Source organism: Haliotis rubra, unplaced genomic scaffold, assembly GCF_003918875.1.
Source record: "Haliotis rubra isolate DU_JTF1 unplaced genomic scaffold, ASM391887v1 Scf429, whole genome shotgun sequence".
Classification (NCBI taxonomy): Eukaryota; Metazoa; Mollusca; class Gastropoda; order Lepetellida; family Haliotidae; genus Haliotis; species Haliotis rubra.
In genome coordinates, this window is record NW_025767112.1 from 548,694 (window position 1) to 570,665 (window position 21,972).

General features: G+C 43.6%; 1 protein-coding gene across 2 annotated transcripts in view; it reads left to right on the plus strand.

Annotated features, from left to right (window-relative positions):
• The window catches only part of LOC124288899 (ataxin-2-like protein), a 112,152-nt gene that overhangs the window by 46,824 nt on the left and 43,356 nt on the right, over positions 1-21,972 (plus strand). For both annotated transcript variants that reach the window (XM_046725486.1, XM_046725487.1), the window contains exon 11: positions 1,271-1,314. In XM_046725486.1, coding sequence (XP_046581442.1) covers positions 1,271-1,314 — 44 coding nt within the window. The remainder of the gene's footprint in view (positions 1-1,270; positions 1,315-21,972) is intronic.

A 21,972-nucleotide genomic window follows, 5' to 3' on the forward strand; every position in this document is an offset into this window, starting at 1 on the left:
AAATGCAACAGACTTTTCTCTTACATTTGGTGAACAAAATAACTCACACCTTCCATTCAAAACTTTTTCCTGATTCAGATGGATGTGTTAAGTATTGAACTTACTGCAGTCAGTATTGCCTTCTGCATTTGCTACAATCCACAGCAAATATGTCTGTGTATATTGCATGAACAGTTCCAACAATTCCTCCTAAAGACAAAACCTTGTAAATTGTGTAATTGTGAGCTCCCACAGCTGGCACACATTAAGTTTAGAAATTGGATACTAGTTCTAGAGGTGTGAATTGGCCCACCCGTGGACAGTGTACTGATAAAAACAGGCCGGAAACTCGCCTGTGAGCCCTGCCAATTTGGACAGACTTAAGAGCTGAGACTTGTCTTATCATTTTAGATTTGAGATGGACTCCTTAAGTTGTTGTTTACAGTCTGGGTGACAGACCAGAGTTAGCTGATTAACTGTTTGTTGATGAAAGATGAAAAGTGTTTTTTCAGATCAGGAATGAGATCCCATCAGGTTGTTAGTTACGTGTGAATAACATCACGGTCACAGTGAAGTTCATTCATAAAGTTTCTTTGGCAATTTTCATGAAAATGCCTTCAAATTGTGAAAATACATAAACATCTTTAATTCACTGCCTTAACTCCTGTATTCTGGCTGCCATTACAATGATACTGAATTATTAACAATGATAGCTATTGTTTTGATTTATGATAAAATAGCAATAGGTAATCACATTTGTAAAAGAAAATGTCACTCATTGTGGGAACAAGGATCTGCTTAAAAGTTTAAATTTAGCGAAGCATTTTTGCCTATGTAAAATTTAAATATGTAAAGTCTGCATATTGATCATTCTGTGTTTTTTTTATGATGATGTCCTTTTGCCATTCCCCCATAGATTAACAGCAGGCAACACACTGTCCATTTGACTGTTACACTTTAACCTACTTTCATTCTGTAAGTTTAATGCAGTCAAGAAAAAAATAGAAGCTGCTTGTTGAATCCATTGATTGAGAACCATGACGTCACATATTGTAATGAGATTATCCATTGAACCCTATTGTACGTATAATGATTTTTATCGTGTGTAAGGGATATGTATTTATCGTGTGTGAAGTATTTATCATTATGGCAATATTTTGTGACATATTTAGGTCTGTGATGTCTCAAGAACAAATGCTACACGTTTGCAAGTTTGTTATAGTTCTTGGTTGACCTTTATGGGCTTACCTTCGAATTGTTTCATTTGTAATGTTGCCTTGTGTTGTTTCAGGAAGAACAATAGCAGATCTAAAAGAATTTGGAGAAAATTTCAAGGTAGGTCGCCATAAATGCTCTGAAGACTGCAGTATGTGATTGCTACCTGACAATTTTCAAGAGTATTAGTAACTTTTGAGCTCACTTTGCCATGGTAGTTTGTTATGATATGTTGTCCTTCTGTCCTTTACTTTTATGTTTATGTGTCGTATTCTAACTACAAGGTCTTTGGACCTGAAACAAATTGTGTCTCTGTGTACAAAATTCCCAGTCAACTTCAAACATGGCCACATTGAATATTTCTCCCTGTTTTTATCCCCCGCGTTTTGCTGGGGGTATTAAAATGGACTCCGTCCGTCCGTCCATCCGTGCACATTTGTCTTTTCCGGAGCAGAACTCTAAAACCGTTCACTATTTCTTCACCAAACTTGGCAGAGTGATTGGTCTGGTGGTGTACTGGTGCCCTTTGGTAGTTTTGGAATTCTGAATAAAATATTTTTGGCGTTTCCGTGGCAACAAGTTTTGACTTAGACTGAAATTAGTGGTAGTGCTCTTTTCTGGAGCTGAACTCTAAAACCGTTCAATGTTTCTTCACCAAACTTGGCACATAGATAGATCTGGTGGTGTACTGGTGCCTTTTGGTAGTTTTGGAATTCTGAATAAAATATTTTTGGCGTTTCCGTGGCAACAAGTTCAAATTAGAATGAAATCGGTGGTAGTGCTCTTTTCCAGAGCTGAACTCTAAAACCGTTCACTATTTCTTCACCAAACTTGGCACATAGATAGATCTGATGGTGTACTGGTGCCTTTTGGTAGTTTTGGAATTCCGAATAAACTATTTTTGGCTTTTCCGTGGCAACAAGTTTGACTTAGCCTGAAATTGGTGGTAGTGCTCTTTTCCGGAGCAGAACTTAAAAACCTTTCAATACTCTCCTTCCACTTTTCTATATACACACCTAAATATTTGACATAATCATAACTCATAGACATAATCATGAAGAGTATTTTGCCATTGCTGGGGATATTGATGACTTTGTCTTCTTGTTAACATTATTCTGACATTAATGCATATTTTTCCTTATCCTGACTCATGCTCTTTTGCTTGTCTCCTTCTTCTTGCGAACACAGTGGAACACTTGTATCTCCCAATTGAAGTTCCCTTCAATGTAAAATCACTAATTAGTACTCCCGAGTTATCTGTCCCCTCAAAGCGCGGGAACGAGGGCGCCACCTCCTGCCATGTGCCTCACTCTCTCCTTGTTCGCCCAGTGAGCAGGACGTGAGAGCGCCTGTGTCTCCCTACACACTATATCCTTTATTTATATTTATTTTGTTACCTCTTATATTCATCTATAGAGGTGTAACTAGTATCCTTATTCAACATGCATTGATGTTTATTCGTGTTTCTGCTGCTTTATTCACGGTTCGCCGTGTTTGCTCAGCAGATTGCGTTAATAAAAATCTGCACTGATTGTAAATTACGTTTCTCTGCTGCCGATCCGCATTAATATGCCCTAGTTGTACAACGCCATGCTCTATTGTTTCACGCTGCAATTTATGTATTAAATTGTCTAATTCTGCCTTTGATAAATATTATATTACGTCTTGAGACGTGCAGCAGATAGATCTCGGAAACAATCTTCAGTCATGGCTGATAGATCAGAGTCAGATATACCCTGTCAACTGTTGGCGCACGACCCTCTACCGTCTGGTGTTCCGCCTGAGTTACCTTCAGGGGAGAAGCGTGGGACGCAGTCCGCTATATCCAAGAAGCGACCTGCATCCCAGGACATTCGATCATCACAGTCTAAGACTAGGAGAGCTTCCACGTCGTCACAACGCATACGCTCCGCACCCCCAGGGCTACAGCTTCGTCGAAAAGGAAACCCACGAAGGCTACTAAAAACTTTTCATCTGACATTCTACCTGTTTCAGAATTGTGTTTATATGATGATGACATTCCGATTATCATTCCAGTGTACAGCATAAGAAGCGACCAGTATCGGCTACCGTCACTTCAGCACAGATCAACACGCAACTAGAGATGCCTACGCTGACGGCTGAGATTCTAACTGAGGGTCCCGTCGCTACCACAGAGAGGGCAGCCTCAACGTCAGCGCAGACCGTCCCAGACGATCTGGTCAACCAGATTATGATGTTGATGGAAGACCGATACGGTTTACAGAGGCCTCAGAGCCGCGGGCCCCAGAGCCCAACCCATAATAAGTCATGTAGGGCCCCAGAGCCCGCTATGACTTCGCGTAGGGCCCCAGAGCCCACAAACGCGCCTCCATGAAGGGCAACCCAGCCCGTATCGAAGCTTTCGCGAAGGACGTCCCAGTCCGCCTCCACGAAGGACCTAGATCCTCACCATTCGCGAAAGGCTTCACGGAGGAGGAGTGCTTCACCGAGCTCAGACCCTGAAGAACACAGAGGTCGTTCGCGAAGCAAGCTCCTATCTAATGAGTCGGACTCAGACTCGCTACCTTCACGAAGGCCTTTATGAAGGCCTTCACGAAGGTTAAGTGGCTCCAAGTCATCTTCATTCAGAAGATCTATAAGGGATTCACCGAGAGCTTCGCGAAGCCACCATCGTTCGCCAAGGAAGCTCCACGAAGGTCTCCCTATAGAAACCACTCGTCAGTCCGTTCAAGACATCTTCGTCCTATAGTTGTCGAGGGATTCATTAGGACCTTAGCGAAACTACAGGTCACCCTACACAGTTCGTCGGGTTATTCACCATGTCGATCCCCTCGCCGATTTACACACAAGTATCCAGCGAACAGAGACATCGCAGTACTTGTCTATCAACTGTATGCCACATGCCGTCTACAAGCCTACGCGACGCGAAGGCATTCGCACAGGCTATTTACAAAACAGAACGTTATATAGTTACGCGAAGTACTATTTTACAGATGAAGAGCCTAATTAAGGATCTTCAGGCCGACTACCTACATCAAGGGCATCAACGACGTTTCGCAGATCTTCACAGGAATCACCATTTCCGTATATATTGCTAGGTATGCAATCCCTGACTACGATACGATTATCTACATGCATGACCATTACGCAGATCTGCAGACAATTCAATAACGGAATTTAGCAGCAGCCTTGTTACAGCGAGTAAAACACATAATCGTCAACGATTTCCTGAGAAGAAATATGTACAAGTTCAGCTTTAATTCTACAATTATAGCGCTACATTGATGTATGCAGTCTACAAGCTGACAACTTGCAAGTTTTATTGAGCCTATATATAAGGAAGTCGGCATTATCTTCAAGACTGAAGTTACATTCACAACAGCCAGGAAAATAACCTACCCAGCATTAATATTACAGGGCGAGGTAATTCGCGCCAAAAGATTCGCGCGTTTACCATTAAACCTCGAAACACGTGGTCACTCGTGTAACTCCGGGAAGCTACGGACAAGACCGACAATTGATCTAATATCAACGACGGCACTAAATTATACAAGGTTCCTTTTCCTGCTACACCGGTGACATCACAGCGCGGGTACACTACAGAATCAAAATGCCTTGTTCTGATTGGACCGCGATGGACAACGCCCTACGCAGAAGTCGATCATAGTTCACAGTTCAAGACATAGGTTGCAAGTGACAACAACATATCAGTGAATGAGCAAGCCTCCATACAGTCCAGTTAATCTGAACCTTCATGATTGGGCTGCCTTCATGAGGTTAGACACCTCCCCTGTCAAGTAAGGACGAGGGCACGGCAGTCAGGCGATTTTTTTACATAAAGTTCAACGATGGCAGTCACCCCTGGTTGTGCACCTACATTGTCAAGGACTTCGCAGCGAGTTTACCTCGACGACGGGATACAAGTGGATCTAGATCCACAGCGTCTCAGACTACAGTTGAATTTCATCATCTAGCTACTAACACAACTAGGATGGTTAGTAAATCTACTTAAGTCGGACCTAGAACTTACGCAAGATCTGCAATTTCTAGGTATTTGATTTGTAACGGCGCAGAATCGTATAATTGTACCGGAGGACCATGGATCAAGATCCAACAGTCAATCCCACAAGCCTTACTCTCTCCGCTACCACTACGACAGTGGCAGAGCCTGTTGGGGTTACTCACTTCAGCTCAAGACATGACAGTCAGAGTCAGACTACAATTACGTCCGTTACAAGTCATCATCAATTCGCATCTCGACGACTCTCTACCGTTCAGTTTAACGGATCACGTCAAACCTCACCTACTATGGTGGACCAAGAGATCGAATGTTTGCGTAGGCGTCTCTTTAATAGAGCCAGAATCGAAAACACATCTCTACGTAGACGTGTCACTACAAGGTTGGGGAGCCCATCTCGCCAACAGGACGGCATCAGGGCTATGGAGCAATCAAGAGAGCAAATTAGACATAAATCTGCTAGAGATGCAAGCAGTGATAACGCCATAATGCACTGGGGCAACTTAATACAGAATGCTCAGTTGATGATTCACACAGACAATTCGACAGTGGCGTTTTATGTGAACAAACTAAGCTCAACCAGGTCCCCGAACCTATTGACTCTATGTTTTCAATTGTTCGATTTAATCGACAATCTCAACATACATGTCAGAGCATGTCACATTCCAGGAGCAAAGAATGTAATAGCAGAGGCTCTCTCTCGGCCACACCTACCATCGCCGACAGAATGGATGCTCCATACAGAGATATTCACTCAAATTATCAAGGAAATAGGAACTCCACTAATAGACCTATTTGCCACTCGATTCAACAAACAACTGACAACATTCGTATCGCCAGTTCCAGACCCACTAGCATGGGCAACGGACGCACTAAGCATATCGTGGGAAGGACTCAACGCGTACGCTTTCCGCCACCAGCGTTAATCCCACAAGTCTTACTCAAAATCAGTTGAACGCAAGAGCCTCCATCTGAATTTGGTCGAGCCCTACTGACCAGCGAGAACGTGGTTTCCAACTCTTATTCAAGGAATCGGACAACCAATACTACATCTTCCAGAGTGTTCGAATCTGTTAATACATCCGCACACCAAACAAGCGCACGGAAAGCCAGAAATATTCCAACTTCACGTATGGATTGTATCAAGGCGTGTCTGAATAAGAGGTTATTCAGCCAGAGCGGCAAAAGCAGTCAAGCTTGCCCTGTGTAACTCAACTCGCAACTTATACGATGACAAATGGCACAGTTTTGTCAATTATGCTGCAAAGAAAGGATTTACAGCTAGATATGCTACTCATCCTCAAGTGGCTGACTACTTATCTTATCTACGTCAGACTAAGAATTAAAAGGCTCAACTTTGTCCACCTATCTTGCAGCAATAAGCTCTGTCATAACTATGAGAACGGGCGTCAAGTTAACCAAACCCCAGAGTTACTCACCTTGCTACGAGCATTCCGATTGGAGGATTAAAAAACAGAAGTTTCACGCTCCAGCTTGGGATCTGAATATAGAGCTCCAACACCTCACAAGTGAGGCTTTTGAACCGTTAGAATCTACATCGTTGAATCTCTGACTCAGATAACCTCGTTCCTGTTATCTCTAGCTACGGCTGCCAGGATGTCAGAGATTCACGCATTGGATTACGAGAGAACACGCTTTGATGATATACTTGGACCTCATGATACGATGGATCTATCACTATGGCCAGTAAGAACACTGAAAATATATCTCCACCGATCCAAACAGAGGAGGGAAAAATTCAAGAGATTATTTTTCCTCTATCAACAGCTACGCAGACTGAAGTCTCACGTACTACTATCTCCATTTGGATCAGAACTGTCATACTACGTGCCTACAAGACTGCAGGACTCGACCCTCCAAGAGCTTCTAATCCTCATGATATTAGAGCGTTAGCATCTACACTTGCTCTACACGGCAACTGCTCTTGGAATACCATAATGGAGGGTTGTTTCTGGAGATCCGATATGGTGTTTGCCAACCACTATCTGAGAGATATCACCACCGAGGACGTCTCAGGTATCCACCATTTCGATCCCATGGTCCTCGCACAACAGTTGACAGTTCCTCGGAGAAGATAAGTCAATCTTACAGATTTCTACTTATCTTATAACAGTACTAAATAGCTACATGCTATATATATTTTGCTTAAGTTCTTTTATTATCTTAAGCTCTGTACTATGGTTATTATATCATACAATATATTAGCTAACAACTCTACGGAGTTTGCTATTATATATTTAGCTTAAGTTAATCATATCTTAAGCTCAGTACTATGGTTACATTATAAATGTATTAGCTAACAAACTCTACGGAGTTTTTGCTATTATATATGTAGCTTAAAGGTCACATGCAACCAAAAATCAAACATAATTAAAACACAATTATCACTTCTTCATGACATATAATATGCATTGCTGATTATGAAAAAACAAATAAACAAAATATTAGCGTATAATCGCAAATCAAAAGTGCAATATTTTGTACTTGGGTTTACCTCCCTCGAAACGAAGCAGCCGGGATACCGAACCCAGTCAGAGCGGGTGGGTGTGCACTCAAGTGTAACGGCTGGTTCATTAGCAGATGCCGCCTTCAGCGGCTCATTGTGTGTATATATAGAGATGTTGGGTTTTGTAAATACATGCTCATTTTTTGTGTATAACATTTTGCAATCAACAGACATCATAACATGTCATGTGTTCAAGTATCACACCTGCCTGTGTGTGTAATTACATAATGCGACAGAGACCGAACTCGGGCCATAAATCAATGCGTTTTGTTTATGGTGTATAGCCTGATTGGTGTTAAGTTCAAATTGCATGTGGTCAGTGATCGCAGTTGTGTATTGAATATTGTCATTAGCAGACAGGCAGGCAGACACACAGGTGTCAATAAAACAAGACATTGAGTTTTGTCTGTGACAGCGACATATCTATATCACAGTTAGAAATTGTGTCAGCTAAATAATGACATTGCTTTTTAAGTATCGAACTGAGAAAGTGACTCGGTAAGAAGAGCGTGTGGTGAAATAGGCGAATGAAATTATATAAACAGTTTATTTACTGTCATAACATATAAAAAGCTCGCGCCTGTGAGATATCAACAAAACATTAGGAAAATAGCTCACACCAAAGCCTTCACCGAGTATTCACCAGACAGCCCGCTTCCAAGTTGCGCGAACCTATTTCACTGCGCACGTGCTATGAGCGCAGCCCAGCTGTTGAAACCCGTATTCCCCAGAAAAGTCTGGGGAAAATTAGTGAATCGTTTGAACTCCGATTTCACGAGATTTTTTGATCGCGTTATTTTTCAACTTTATAAGTTGAATTTGCATTTTTGACGCTTGTCGAAATATATTAGCTAACAAACTCTACGGAGTTTTGCTATTATATATGTAGCTTAAGTTTTATTCATATCTTAAGCTTAGTACTATGTTTACCTCATAAAAGTATATTAGCTAATAAACTCTAAGGAGTTTTTGCTATTATATATTTAGCTTAAGTTTAATCATATCTTAAGCTCAGTACTATGGTTATATCATAAAAGTATATTAGCTTACAAACTCTACGGAGTTTTTTTGCTATTATATATGTAGCTTAAGTTTATTCATATCTTAAGCTCAGTACTATGTTTATATCATAAAAGTATATTAGCTAACAAACTCTAAGGAGTTTATGCTATCATATTAACAAGCTTAAGTCTATTAGTCTTAAGCATTGTATTCATGTTGTATATACTTTTATCATAATATTTATATTGTAATAACCCATATATGGCAGCTGATAAGTTAGCAGCAGGAATTCATCAATTCAGTGCCTTTATGAAGTTCCCATAAGGGTTATTACAGTCATTACAGTACAAATCACTAATTATCTAAATCCAAAGTATTCTGTATTCCCACCTCTGTATCCGCCGGAGTTCTACAAGCAAAGAGCATGAGTCAGGATAAGGAAAATATGTAATTTTCTGAATAAAATTGATATTTTATACTTATCCTGACTCATGAGGTAAGCCCTCCCATCCTCCCCACATAACACTTTGGATTTCCCTGAAAATTCAAGTGTTGGGCTCGCTATATGAGGAGAGAGTGAGGCACATGGCAGGAGGTGGCGCCCTCGTTCCCGAGCTTTGAGGGGACAGATAACTCGGGAGTACTAATTAGTGGTTTTACATTGAAGGGAACTTCAATTGGGAGATACAAGTGTTCCACTGTGTTCGCAAGAAGAAGGAGTCAAGCAAAAGAGCATGAGTCAGGATAAGTATAAAATATCAATTTTATTCAGAAAATTACGTTTTGTTATGAAGATATTATTTATTATGTGCCACAAGTGTTTTTCTTTACATGACATGTTTTGTATTGTTTGCATGTCATGTTTTGTATTGACAATGACTTTGGCCTGATGTGAAAAATGCAATTGTGATACATTGGTCCAAATAGGTGTGCATGATTGTGGCATAAATACCGATGTTGGACAGAGCAATTCATGCAGTAACCAAAGAGACACCATGAATATGTCAAGATTTCTGCAAGTGCACTGAGACAAGGTATGGCCAATATGTGGGGCTTCATAACGTCAGCTTGCAAGAACCTTCAACTGCAGCCAGGCAAATTGATAAACCACTACCAGCAAACAGGCCAGAACCAAGACCGTCCAAGATTGGGAAGACCAAGTGTCACCGCAATGGCCGAAGATCCGTCTCCAGAACAGATTCACGACGTCAACGACGGTGACAGTCCTTCGACATCTTGGTTTGGCAGGTATACGAGCCAACTGCCCCATCCGTGGAATGGCCTTGAACCCATCTATGCCGTCAATGCAGACTGCATGACTGGGAGAGTGTGCTCTTTACAGATGAAAGTCTGTTCAGTCTGTTCAGAAATGATGGCTTAGTTCGGGTTTTTCGGCATAGATTAGAGGGACTAGCGCAAAACTCCTAGCAAGAAGTTCATCTGTTAGAGGAGGCGTCATGGATGGGGCGGTATTTGTAGCCAGAGAACAAAAAGACAAGGAAATCCGAAGAAATCTGAATGCTCAGCGATACAGGGAGTAAGCGTTGAGAACTGTTGTGGTTCCCTTTATTCGACCATAACCAAGAAGATTCTTTTTGCAGCACGGCAACAAAAGGCCTCACATCCCCAAAATTGTTTGAGAATACCAACACAATGTTAACATCAATGTATTGCATGGCCAGCACGTTCTTCAGACATAAACCCCATTGAACTTCCATGGGATCATCTTGATAGTCAGCTGAGACGGCGTGTACAACCTCAAGCGAACCAACAGGAACTTTAACATACTCAAAGAAGGCGAGTTTGCTTGGTATAGAAGATTGGGTGGGTGGCCGTGCCTGAGGGGAGAGGTGGGAGATTGTTGGTGAGGGTGATTGATAAGACGAGATTGAAATGGAGTGATTGCTAGGGGCGGGGACGTCGGAGAAGACAATGTATGTTGTAGGGCTGGACCTGGTGTTATTGTAAGGGTAAGCCGTAGCCGGGAGAGGCGAAGGGGATCGAAATGGCTGTTCTGAGGTGCGGCACGCGGACGTAATTCGACTGTGGTAACTCATACATAGGAGAAACATGCCGCCCCCTAAACCTACGAATCAAGGAACATCAGACATCTGTAAAGAAAAAAGACTCCAAATCAGCCATTACCGACCACACCCAAGCCCACCTGAATCATACCATCATCAAGTATTATATAGTATATAGGCATCAGCATCAATCAAGCACCCACTTTTTTGTATTATATGATAATTTGAAAACACTGAAAACCACATTAAAATCACTAAGCAGTCACCAAAGGGTTCAGCTGCATGGAGAATCTCCTGGTGTTACATCTTGTTATGAAGTCTCATGTTACGTTTCTCTTGGAGCCTCCACAATGCCAGATATTAGTACCTGTGCCTATGTGTGAGGAAGGGACGTCTGATCTGTCAGGCTCCTTCTGAGTCTTGACTCCGTCTCTCCATAGCTGGTGAAGTTCTTTTGCATGGGTAATATAAGTTACCATGTGTTCGCGAGTTTGATATGGAGATTTATCATGTGTCCAAGTTAAATATCAAACGAGAACGAAGTCACGGCCATAATTTGAGCTGCACCTAAATGAGGTGAAATTTGGTTTAACGTCGTGCTTGAGAATATTTCGCTCATATGACGACGTGCATGTGTGTGTATGTATATGTGCGGCTGCATGTACTAGCCCAGACTTAGGCTGGTTTTATAGTGCTAGCAAAACAGCGCCACCCGTCTTCCCACTCTTCACTCTTTCCTTCTTCGCCCTAGTGGACGGTTGGGAGAGCACCTGTGTCTCCAACACGGTACTATATCCTTTGATAACTTAGTTATTTCCCTATAAGTTACCTTTATAAGGTTTCAGGGAGTATCCTTCTACAATATGGTTTGAAATTTATTAGTAATTTGACTGTTTATTCACGTTTTTACGTGATTGTTCAGTTTGTTTACATTTCATGAAAACCTGTTTTCGTTGTAGGTTTAGGATATCTGCTGCAGACCCGCATTTATTGTGCCCAGTTGCACAACAATATGTACAAATTGAATTTAATAATTATTATTTCTCTGTACTTAGGCGTGCTAAGGATAAATCCAGACTACTTTTGCAAGTCATGGCTAACCGGCTGAGTCCCTAAAGAGCTGTCTATCGTTGTCAGACGACATACTTCCATCCAGTGACCTGCCGGAGGCGTCCTCAGAAGATGGGCGTGGGATGTGGTCAGCCATTACGTTGAAGAAAAGGTCTTCTACGTCGGACAACTCCTCAACCCATATGAAGAAAAAGAGGCCATCTTCAACGCAGAAGAAGCCTTACAACCCGAAGGCTTCAACCAGCTCTACAGGGAGCTCTTCACAGACTATGAGGACTTTTCGGCCGAAATCGTCCCGATGGAAGAGAGAGGCTTATATGATGAGCCGTTGTTGATCATCCCAGAGATACAGCATAAGAAAAGGAAGCAGGCCTCAGCAAAGGTAACGTCAGCAGCCATCTCTACGCAGTCCGAGTTACCTTCTACACTGACAGCAGAGATCCATGAGGCACAGCGATCCCTGGACCATATCGCTACCATCTCAGATACGACATCACTACAGTCATCGCAGACATTCAACCCCGGGGCCTTTATGCAGCAATTCTCTCAACAAATGATGGAGATGATGGAGAAGCGTTCGCACAAGAAAGAACCTCGCATGATGGACAGCCAGGCGGCTCTCATGCTCAAGTCATCAACCTCAGAGAGGATCCAGTGCTGCACGAAGGACCCCACACTGATGATACATCTGAGAGGCCTACCAGAGAATCTAGCTCTAGGACTAAGAGCAGACCTACGCTACATGACGTCAGCAAACCTGCGCGCAGGACGGCACGCTCTTCAGAACCAAATAGATTGTCATCAGATGATGAGGCTAATGAAGAACCTTCATGCAGGCTACCCACTTCACAGAGGAAGAAACCTACACCGCCTAGAAGGTTTAGAGAGACGTCTCGGGACTCAGACCCTCAACAAAACCTCTCACCTGCTCGAAGGTCATCTGAATTATCTTCAATGGCGTCAACAACACCTCGCAGGTCGTCACGGGATTCACCACTTAGGAATACATTGCCAGGAAGGCAATCCCGGCCTAGAAGGCGCTCACCTCCGCGGAGTCGCCATACAGATCGCCTCTTAGAACTACACGTTGTTCAACATACTCATCCCCACACAGATGCATACGTAGATCGCGGCGTAGATCGCATGCGCAGATCCCCAACAAAGGATATTCAGCGATCTTATACCAGTGGACATGATACAGAGGACTATGGCGGTATCATATTTTCGGACTCAGAGATAAAATATTGGATGGCTAATGGACTGGACCTAGCGTCACCCTCTAAGGAAGAGAATGAAGCTTTTACGTACCTAATGAAGGACGATGATGTGGACTATCCCACAGTACCCGGAAAAATCCTACAAGATTGATGACAAAAAGCTGGCACAGATAGACACTATGACCAGAAGGATGTTCTTCGAACTTAACAGATCCAGGGCAAGTAATGAAACGCTCATCTCCAAGTTCAGGAACTCTACTGCAGAGGAAGACCGGATGATTTATTCTGCCCTACTAACGCAGAAAAAGGACCACCAATTGATGTCAGAGCATTTATCATCCATATCAGCAAGACTCTGTACAGAGCTCCATGGTCTACAACATCCATCTTTGCAGGGGAGATTGACGAGGTTGCCAAGGAAGTCACAAAGGAATCCAGGGAAGTCATGATGATTAAGTCCATTGATACACTAGCCAGTGTCATCAGGCAGACGTCCCAACGCTACTCTGGAGAGCGTACAGATCTTCAGGTATTTACATTGGCGGGGTTCAGCACAGCCTTGCTAAGGCTATGAAGTTACAAAGTCAACATATTCCCAACGTCCAAGCTTGGGAATTCCCGCTACTTTACATAGGACCCTGCATAAAGACTCCAGAGATTGAGGTAAACTACAAAATCAGCAACTCAGATTCCCTTTGTAGAACTTACAACAAAGTTGACCATCAACTCTACAAGGACATGTGTGTTTCAACACAAAGAGGGTATTTACAACGCTTCATTGAGATCAATGAATGCAGTCTACAAGTGGCAGCGCTGAGGAGGTGTAGACGTCAGCTGATCATCTGTATATAAGGACGACTGCATTATCTTCAGTCTGAAGTAACAGTCACAGCAGCCAGGAAAACAGCCTACCTACATCGGTATTACGCGGCGAAATTTTTCGCGCGTTTACCATGCAACCCTCTATACACGTGGTCACTCGTATAACTTCAGAAGGCTACGGACAAGACAGAGTGTTGATAAGATATCAACGACTGCACAAGATTCTACAAGGACCTTTTTTCAGCTACACCAGTGACGTCACATCACGGGAAGCTAAAGGAATCAAAATGCTGCATTTTGATTGGTCCATGAGAGACAACGCCCTGCGCAGAAGTCGGACGTAGTTCACATGTCAGGGATTTGTTTACAAGTGACAACAACCTTTCAACGTGGGAGGAAGGCCTCAATTACAGTCCAGTTAGACGGGAACTACATGATTCGGCTGTCTTCACAGGGTTAGAGACCTTCCCTGTCAGCATTAAAGACGGTTCATCAGGCGAATTGCAGCAACATTTGGTTACGGCAGCCAGTCTACTTTATATAGACTTCACAACGATGGCAGTCACAGAGTCGGACATTGCTTCGTTTCCTTTACGGACATGGCAAGGGTTTCACGATCGTTGGATCTAGATACAAGCCATTGTATCTCAAGTACTACTCTCTCCGTTATTACTACGAAGTTGGCAGAGCCTACTCAGTCCTCAAGTCGGAACTAGAGCCTACACAGGACCTGCAGTTCCTAGCAATTCGGCTCATCACAACAGAAAACCGCATAACAGTACCAGAGGACCGTTGGCTAAAGATACAACAGATGGTATCGCAAGCTCTACTCTCTCCGTGGCCCGCCGACAGTGGCAGTGTCTGTTGGGTCTCCTCACGTCAGCACAAGATATGGCCGCAGAGGGAGATTACAACTTCGCCCACTACAGGTCTTCGTAATTGCACATCTGGACGATCCGGACCCGCCGGACTCCCGGACAGACTAAAACCATATCTACTATGGTGGACTCAGAGATCGAATGTTTGCGGAGGCACCTACTTAGCAGAGCCGGAGTGCAAAACGCATCTCTATGTGGACGCATCTCTCCAAGGATGGGGAGCACACCTCGACAACGAAGTGTCAGCTGGGAAATGGACGTTACAAGAGAAAGATCTGCACATCAACATGCTAGAAATGAAAGCAGTGATAAACGCCATACTCCACTGGACCAGCATTCTATAAAATGCTCATCTAACGGTACACATGGACAACTCCACAGTGGCATTCTACATAAGCAAACAAGGGTCAACAAAGTCGGCGAACCTTCTGAACCTGTGCTTTCATCGGTTCAGCATAACAGACAATCTGAACATCCACATAAAGCATGCCACATTCCAGGAGCCAAGAATGTGATAGCAGACTCAGCCATCCCCAACAGAATGGATGCTACATCCAGAAATCTTCAAACAGATCATACAAGAGATAGGAGCGCCACCAATAGACTTGTTTGCCGCAAGATTCAACAATCAACTGGTAACATTCGTCTCTCCAATACCAGATCCACGAGCATGAGCAACAGATGCTCTAAGCATCTCTTGGGAAAGACTAAACACTTACGCGTTCCCGCCACCAGCTCTAATACCGAAAGTGTTGCAGAAAATCATGCAGACGAGGAACCTGCAACTGATTTTGATCGCGCCTTATTGGCCAGCGAGAATATGGTTCCCCATTCTCATACAAGAACTAGGACCGCCTCAACTGCAACTACCAGAGTGGACGAACTTGCTAGTACATCCACACACAAAGCAAGCACACGGCAGCCCCAAGGTGTTCCGCCTGCACACATGGACCGTATCAAGACGTGCTTGAATAAGAGAGGATATTCCGCCAGGGCAGCTAAAGCGGTCATGCTAGCTTTACGCAAGTCAACATGCAACTTGTACGACGACAAGTGGCGAAGCTTTGGGACCTACGCTTTGAAAACAGGCTTCACAGACATGAAAGCGACACACCCTCAAGTGGCGGACTATCTTTGTCACCTAGACAAACGAAGCGGTTAAAAGGGTCAACACTCTCAACATACCTAGCGGCATTGAGCTCAGTTATCACTATGAGGACGAGTGTAAAACTGACTAAGGTACCAGAGTTACTGGCCTTACTACGCTCTTTTAAACTGGAGGACCAACAACAGAGATTTAAAGCTCCGGCTTGGGACCTCAACATAGTTATACGGCATCTCACCAGTGACGCTTATGAACCATTAGATAGGACATCTTTTGAGTTCTTGACACAGAAAACTCTGTTTCTGATTGCCTTAGCAACAGCAGCAAGGATGTCGGAAATACATGCTCTAGACTTTGAAAGGACCACGATTTGATGAAAATCGAAACATCGATACATATGGGACTGAGATGGGACTTTATAGCAAAGAATCAATTGCCAGGTCAACCGGACAGACAATTCCACATTCCAGCACTATCATCAGTCCTTGGGCCACAGGATACACAAGACCTATCCTTGTGTCCAGTAAGAGCATTAAAAGTCTACCTACAAAGGTCTAGGACCAGGAGACGAAAATTCAAGCGTCTTTTCGTCCCTATATCGGCAGAGACACAGACTGAGATCTCTCGCACTACGATATCAATATGGATGAGAACTGTCATTCTACGGGCCTACAAAGCAGCAGGACATGATCCTCCAAGAGCCTCCAATCCACATGAAATTAGAGCTCTGGCGTCAACACTTGCTCTACATGGAAACTGCTCTATCACGACGATAATGGAGGGCTGCTTCTGGAAATCGGACATGGTGTTTGCCAACCACTACCTGAGAGACATCGCCACTGAGGACGTCTCTGGCATTCACCATTTCGGCCCACTTGTTGTTGCACAACAATTGACAGTTCCACAGAGGCGCTGAGACAGAGTCGCCCTTTTATCACATGACTTGCAAAAGCCTACACTCAGGAGAGTTACAGCTTTAGAGTCCATATGCACGTCTAAGACAGACTAGCATAAGTGATAAGACCCGTACTTGTAAGGGCGTACTTTCGTACATAAGAAGGGTCGGCTTCTCCACTTGATGCTTGCATCAAGAGATGGAGTTGCAAAATCCACATAAAAATGTTAACAGAAGCAAGGACCAAAAGTTAACAATTGTGGTCCCCGTCCAGAGAAAGCTGGAAGTAAAGGGTTACAGCAGCAGCAGAGCCTAGCAGTAAATTGAAGTGCTACCAGGAAGTTCCCATAGGGGGTATGCAAGGACGTAAATCACCAATTGGAATCCAGAAGTGGCTTGACCCACCACCAAATCCATCAGTTCTACAAGCAATAATACATGAGTCAGGATAAGGAAAAATATGTAATTTTCTGAGTAAAATTGATATTTTATACTTATCCTGACTCATGAGGTAAGCCCTCCCAACCTCCCCGCTAGGCACTTTGGATTTCCCTGTAAATGGAAGTGTCGGGCTAGAAATTCGGAGAGAGTGAAGAGTGGGAAGACGGGTGGCGCCGTTTTCCCGACAAAACCGAGAGGGAGACAACTCGTGGTGAGTAGTGATTTTAAGTCTGCTTTTTTTGAAGGGAGCTTCAAAAGGAGATACAAGTGTTCCACTAACGTTAGGGAAAGGAAGGAGACAAGCAATAATACATGAGTCAGGATAAGTATAAAATATCAATTTTACTCAGAAAATTACATATTTTTCCTTATCCTGACTCATGCTTAATTGCTTGTCTCCTAGTGGAACACTTGAATCCCCTTTTGAAGCTCCCTTTAAAAAAGCGGACGTAAATCACTCACCCAGTGTTATCTCCCTTAGATGTTTTGGCGGGAAATCCGTCACATGACCCAACATGCTCCTGACTCTCCTTCTTCGCCCTATAGGACATTTGTGAGAGCGCCTGGGTCCCCTATACGGTGTTATATCCTTTTATATTTAGGCCTTTACTACTAAATTAGCTGTATATTTAGGATGATATACCAACAATGTGGTTTGAAATTTTTGTCTAAATTATCTGTTTATTCACGTTGTTGACATGATTTTTCATCTTGTTTACAATTGATGAAAACTTGCATTCGTTGCAGGTACCGGTTGTCAGTTGCTGATCTGCATTTATTATGTCCTAATTGTACTACTACATGTTCTTCCAGCTTTCGCTGTCAACTTTGTCAGCATTTATCTGAAATTGAATTTAATAATTATTTATATTCCATTCTTAGACATGCCAAGGACAGGTCTAGACGGCTTTTACAAGTCATGTCTAAACCGAGTGATTGCGCTGATAACCGTTCATTGCTGTCTGCTGACATTCACCATTACAGTGACTTACCGGTTGCTACTGCAGAGCATGTTGCTGTGGCAGATGGTAGCTCCGGCTCCAGGAAGAGGTCGTCAATAGCCTCGTCACAGTCTAAGAAGACCAGGGCATCGTCTTCTCAGAAAAAGAAGTCGTCTGCAGATAAGACTTCAGCGAAGTCTTCCCGTGGGGCAGCGCACAAGACAAGGTCCTTCACTGCAGAGATCATCCCTTCAGACGAAGTAGACGTATATGACGAGCCACCCATCATCATTCCTGAAGTAGCAGTGAAGAAGAAGACGAGGTCTTCTTCTACAGTAACATCAGTAGTCATCTCAGCACAGTCAGACGTTCTATCAACGCAGACATCAGATAGAAACGGCAGGTCTTCACAAGCGCAGCGGTACTTCGAAAAAGCCTCAGCACTCTCAGATGCGTCGTCAGATGATATCTCAAGCACTACTCTCTCCGTTACCACTACGAAGTTGGCAGAGCCTACTTGGTCTTCTCCACGACGTCAGCACAAGACATGACACGCAGAGGAAGATTACAACTGCGCCCACTACAAGTGTTCGTGAACGCTCATCTAGACAGTCTGGACTCCTTCGGACTACCGGACGGATTGAAACCATATATTCTATGATGGACCTCGAAGTCGAATGTTTGCAGAGGAACCTACTTATCAGAGCCGGAGTGCAACACTCATCTCTACATAGATGCATCACTTGAAGGATGGGAAGCCCACCTCGACAACGACGTGGCAGCAGGAAAATGGTCGAGTCAGGAGCAGAGTCTGCACATCAAAATGCTCGAGATGAAAGCAGTAATAAACGCCTTACTACACTGGTCCAGCATACTAAGGAACGCACAACTGATGATCCATACGGACAACTCCACAGTGGCGTTCTACATCAACAAACAAGGATCAACAAGGTCATGGAATCTTCTAGACCTCAGCTTTCATCTGTTCAGCATAATAGACAACCTGAACGTCGACTTAAAAGCATGTCACATTCCCGGAGCCAAGAGTGTGATAGCAGACGCCCTATCTCGTCCAACACAACCATCGCCGACGGAATGGATGTTACATCCAGAAGCCTTCATATGCATCATACAGAGGATAGGATCTCCGCTGATAGACATGTTTGCTACAAAGTTCAACAAACAACTACCAACATTCGTCTCTCCGGTTCCGGATCCACAAGCATGGGCAACAGATGCTCTAAGCATCTCCTGGGAAGGACTAAATGCTTATGCGTTTCCACCTCCAGCTCTAATACCGCAGGTGTTGCAGAAAATCATGCAGACGAAGAAGCTGCAACTGATTTTGTCGCGCCCTACTGGCCAGCGAGGGTGTGGTTTCCCATCCTCATACAAGAACTCGGAAGTCCAACCCTGCAACTGCCAGAGTGGCCGAACCTACTAATTCATCCTCACACCAAGCAAGTACACGGAAATCGTATCAAAACTAGCAGGCACACTAGCTCTACGTAGATCAACCCGCAGCTTGTACGCCGACAAGTGGCAGAGTTTTGAGAAATATGCATTGAGGACGGGCTTCACGGCGATGAAAGCAACACATCCTCAAGTGGCGGAATACCTTTGTCATCTAAGACAAACGAGGCGGTTAAAAGGTTCAACACTCTCTACATACCATTCGGCCCTCAGCACGGTTATCACCATGAAGACGGTTGTTAAGCTGAACAAAGTACCAGATATACTGGCTCTACTACGCTCCTTTAAGTAGGAAGACCAACAAAAGAAATTGAAAGCGCCTGCTTGGGATCTCAACGTAGTTTTGCAGCATCTCACCAGTGACGCTTACGAAAAATTAGAAAGGACATCCTATGAGTTTCTAACACACAAATCTCTGTTCCTGATCGCCTTGGCAACAGCAGCTCGGATGTCGGAAATACATGCTCTGGACTTTGAACAAATGAGATTTGATGCACATCGCAACATCATACATCTGGGATTGAGATGGGACTTCATAGCAAAGAACCAATTACCCGGTCAACCAGACAGACAGTTCCACATCCCAGCACTCTCGGCAGTCCTTGGGCCACAGGATACGCAGGACCTATCCTTATGCCCAGTCAGAGCATTGAAAGTCTACCTACAAAGGTCTAAGACGAGGATTATTGTTTATATAAAACATTTCTCGTCACTATATGGCTGAAATATTGCCGATGTGACGTTAAATATTAACTCACTCACTCACTCACTAAGACGAGGAGACGGAAATTCAAGAGCCTTTTCATCCCTCTATCTATGGAGACACCGACAGAGGTCTCACGTATTACGACGATATCGATATGGACGAGAGCTGTCATCCTAAGAGCCTACAAAGCAGCAGGACTTGAGCCTCCACGAGCCTCCAATCCTCATGAAGTCAGAGCGCTGGCATCGACACTCGCTCTACATGGAAACTGCTCCATCTCGACAATAATGGAAGGCTGCTATTGGAAGTCGGAAACGGTGTTTGCCAACCACTACCTCAGAGACATTGCTACCGAGGATGTCTCCGGCATTCACCAGTTTGGGCCTCTTGTTGTAGCACAACAATTGACAGTTCCTCAAAGGCGCTGAGATGAATCTCACCTTTTTATCACGTAACTTGTAAAAGCCAACGCTCTTAAGAGCTAGAGCTTAGAGTCCATGCGCACGTCTAGGACAGGCCAGCATGAGTGACAGACCCTATACTTGTATATGACTTACTCGTACATGAAGAAGGGTCACTTCTCCACTTGATGCGAGCATCAAGACATGGAGTCGTATAAGTCCACACATAATGTCAGGAGAAGACGGTTCCAGAGAAATCTGACAAGTTGTGGTCCCCCCAAACTCATCAGAGGAAGCTGGAAGAAAGGATCAGCATAGTACTATAAGAAATTCCCTCAGGGGGGTATGCAGGACGTAAATCAGCAAGCTATGAATCCAGAGTGGCTTGACCCACCACCGGTTCTGTTGGATTCTACAAGCAATTAAGCATGAGTCAGGATAAGGAAAAATATGTATTTTTTTATTAATTAAAATTGATATTTTATACTTATCCTGACTCATGAGGTAAGCCCTCCCAACCTCCCCTCATGGCACTCTGGATTCCCTGTAATCCAGGTGTTGGGCGTATTTTAGGAGAGAGTGAGGAGCATGTTAGGTCATGTGACAGATTTCCCGCCAAATATCTAAGGGAGATAACACTGGGGGAGTGATTTTACGTCCGCTTTTTTTAAGGGAGCTTCAAAAGGGGATTGAATTGTTCCACTATCATTCGCAAGAAGGAGACAAGCAATTAAGCATGAGTCAGGATAAGTATAATATATCAATTTTAATTAAAAAAATACATTTTAGTACTGATGTCTTTTAAGTCAGTTCAGAAAACTCTAGTGAAAGTACTGAAATTATGAAATCTATACACAGTGTGTTTGGCGCCATCGCAGTATGTGAACATACGACCCATAAGCTTTCGAGATATTATGTGAAGCGTGCATTTACATGAGCTTTCCAGTTTGTTGAGGTATGATCACCTGTTTTGACCAAAATGTTAAGAAACGCCCTTGGATTCAAGTGATGCTTGATTAATGCTTGTGTGCAGTGTTCATTCCAAACATTGTGTACATTTCAGAATGTAGTAACAGTGACAAGCTAGATCATGCGAGTGACCTGATATTGCAATTTCAGGTGGCATTAGAGCTGGTTATCATTACATTTTGCCGGATCGATAATCGCTAGTGTCAGATTGATTATAATCGTTTGGACGGTCATTTCATAGTCAAATACCTACGTTAGCGAACTAACTTCCGGGTTGTCAGCACGTGTCAATTGTTAACGCTAGCA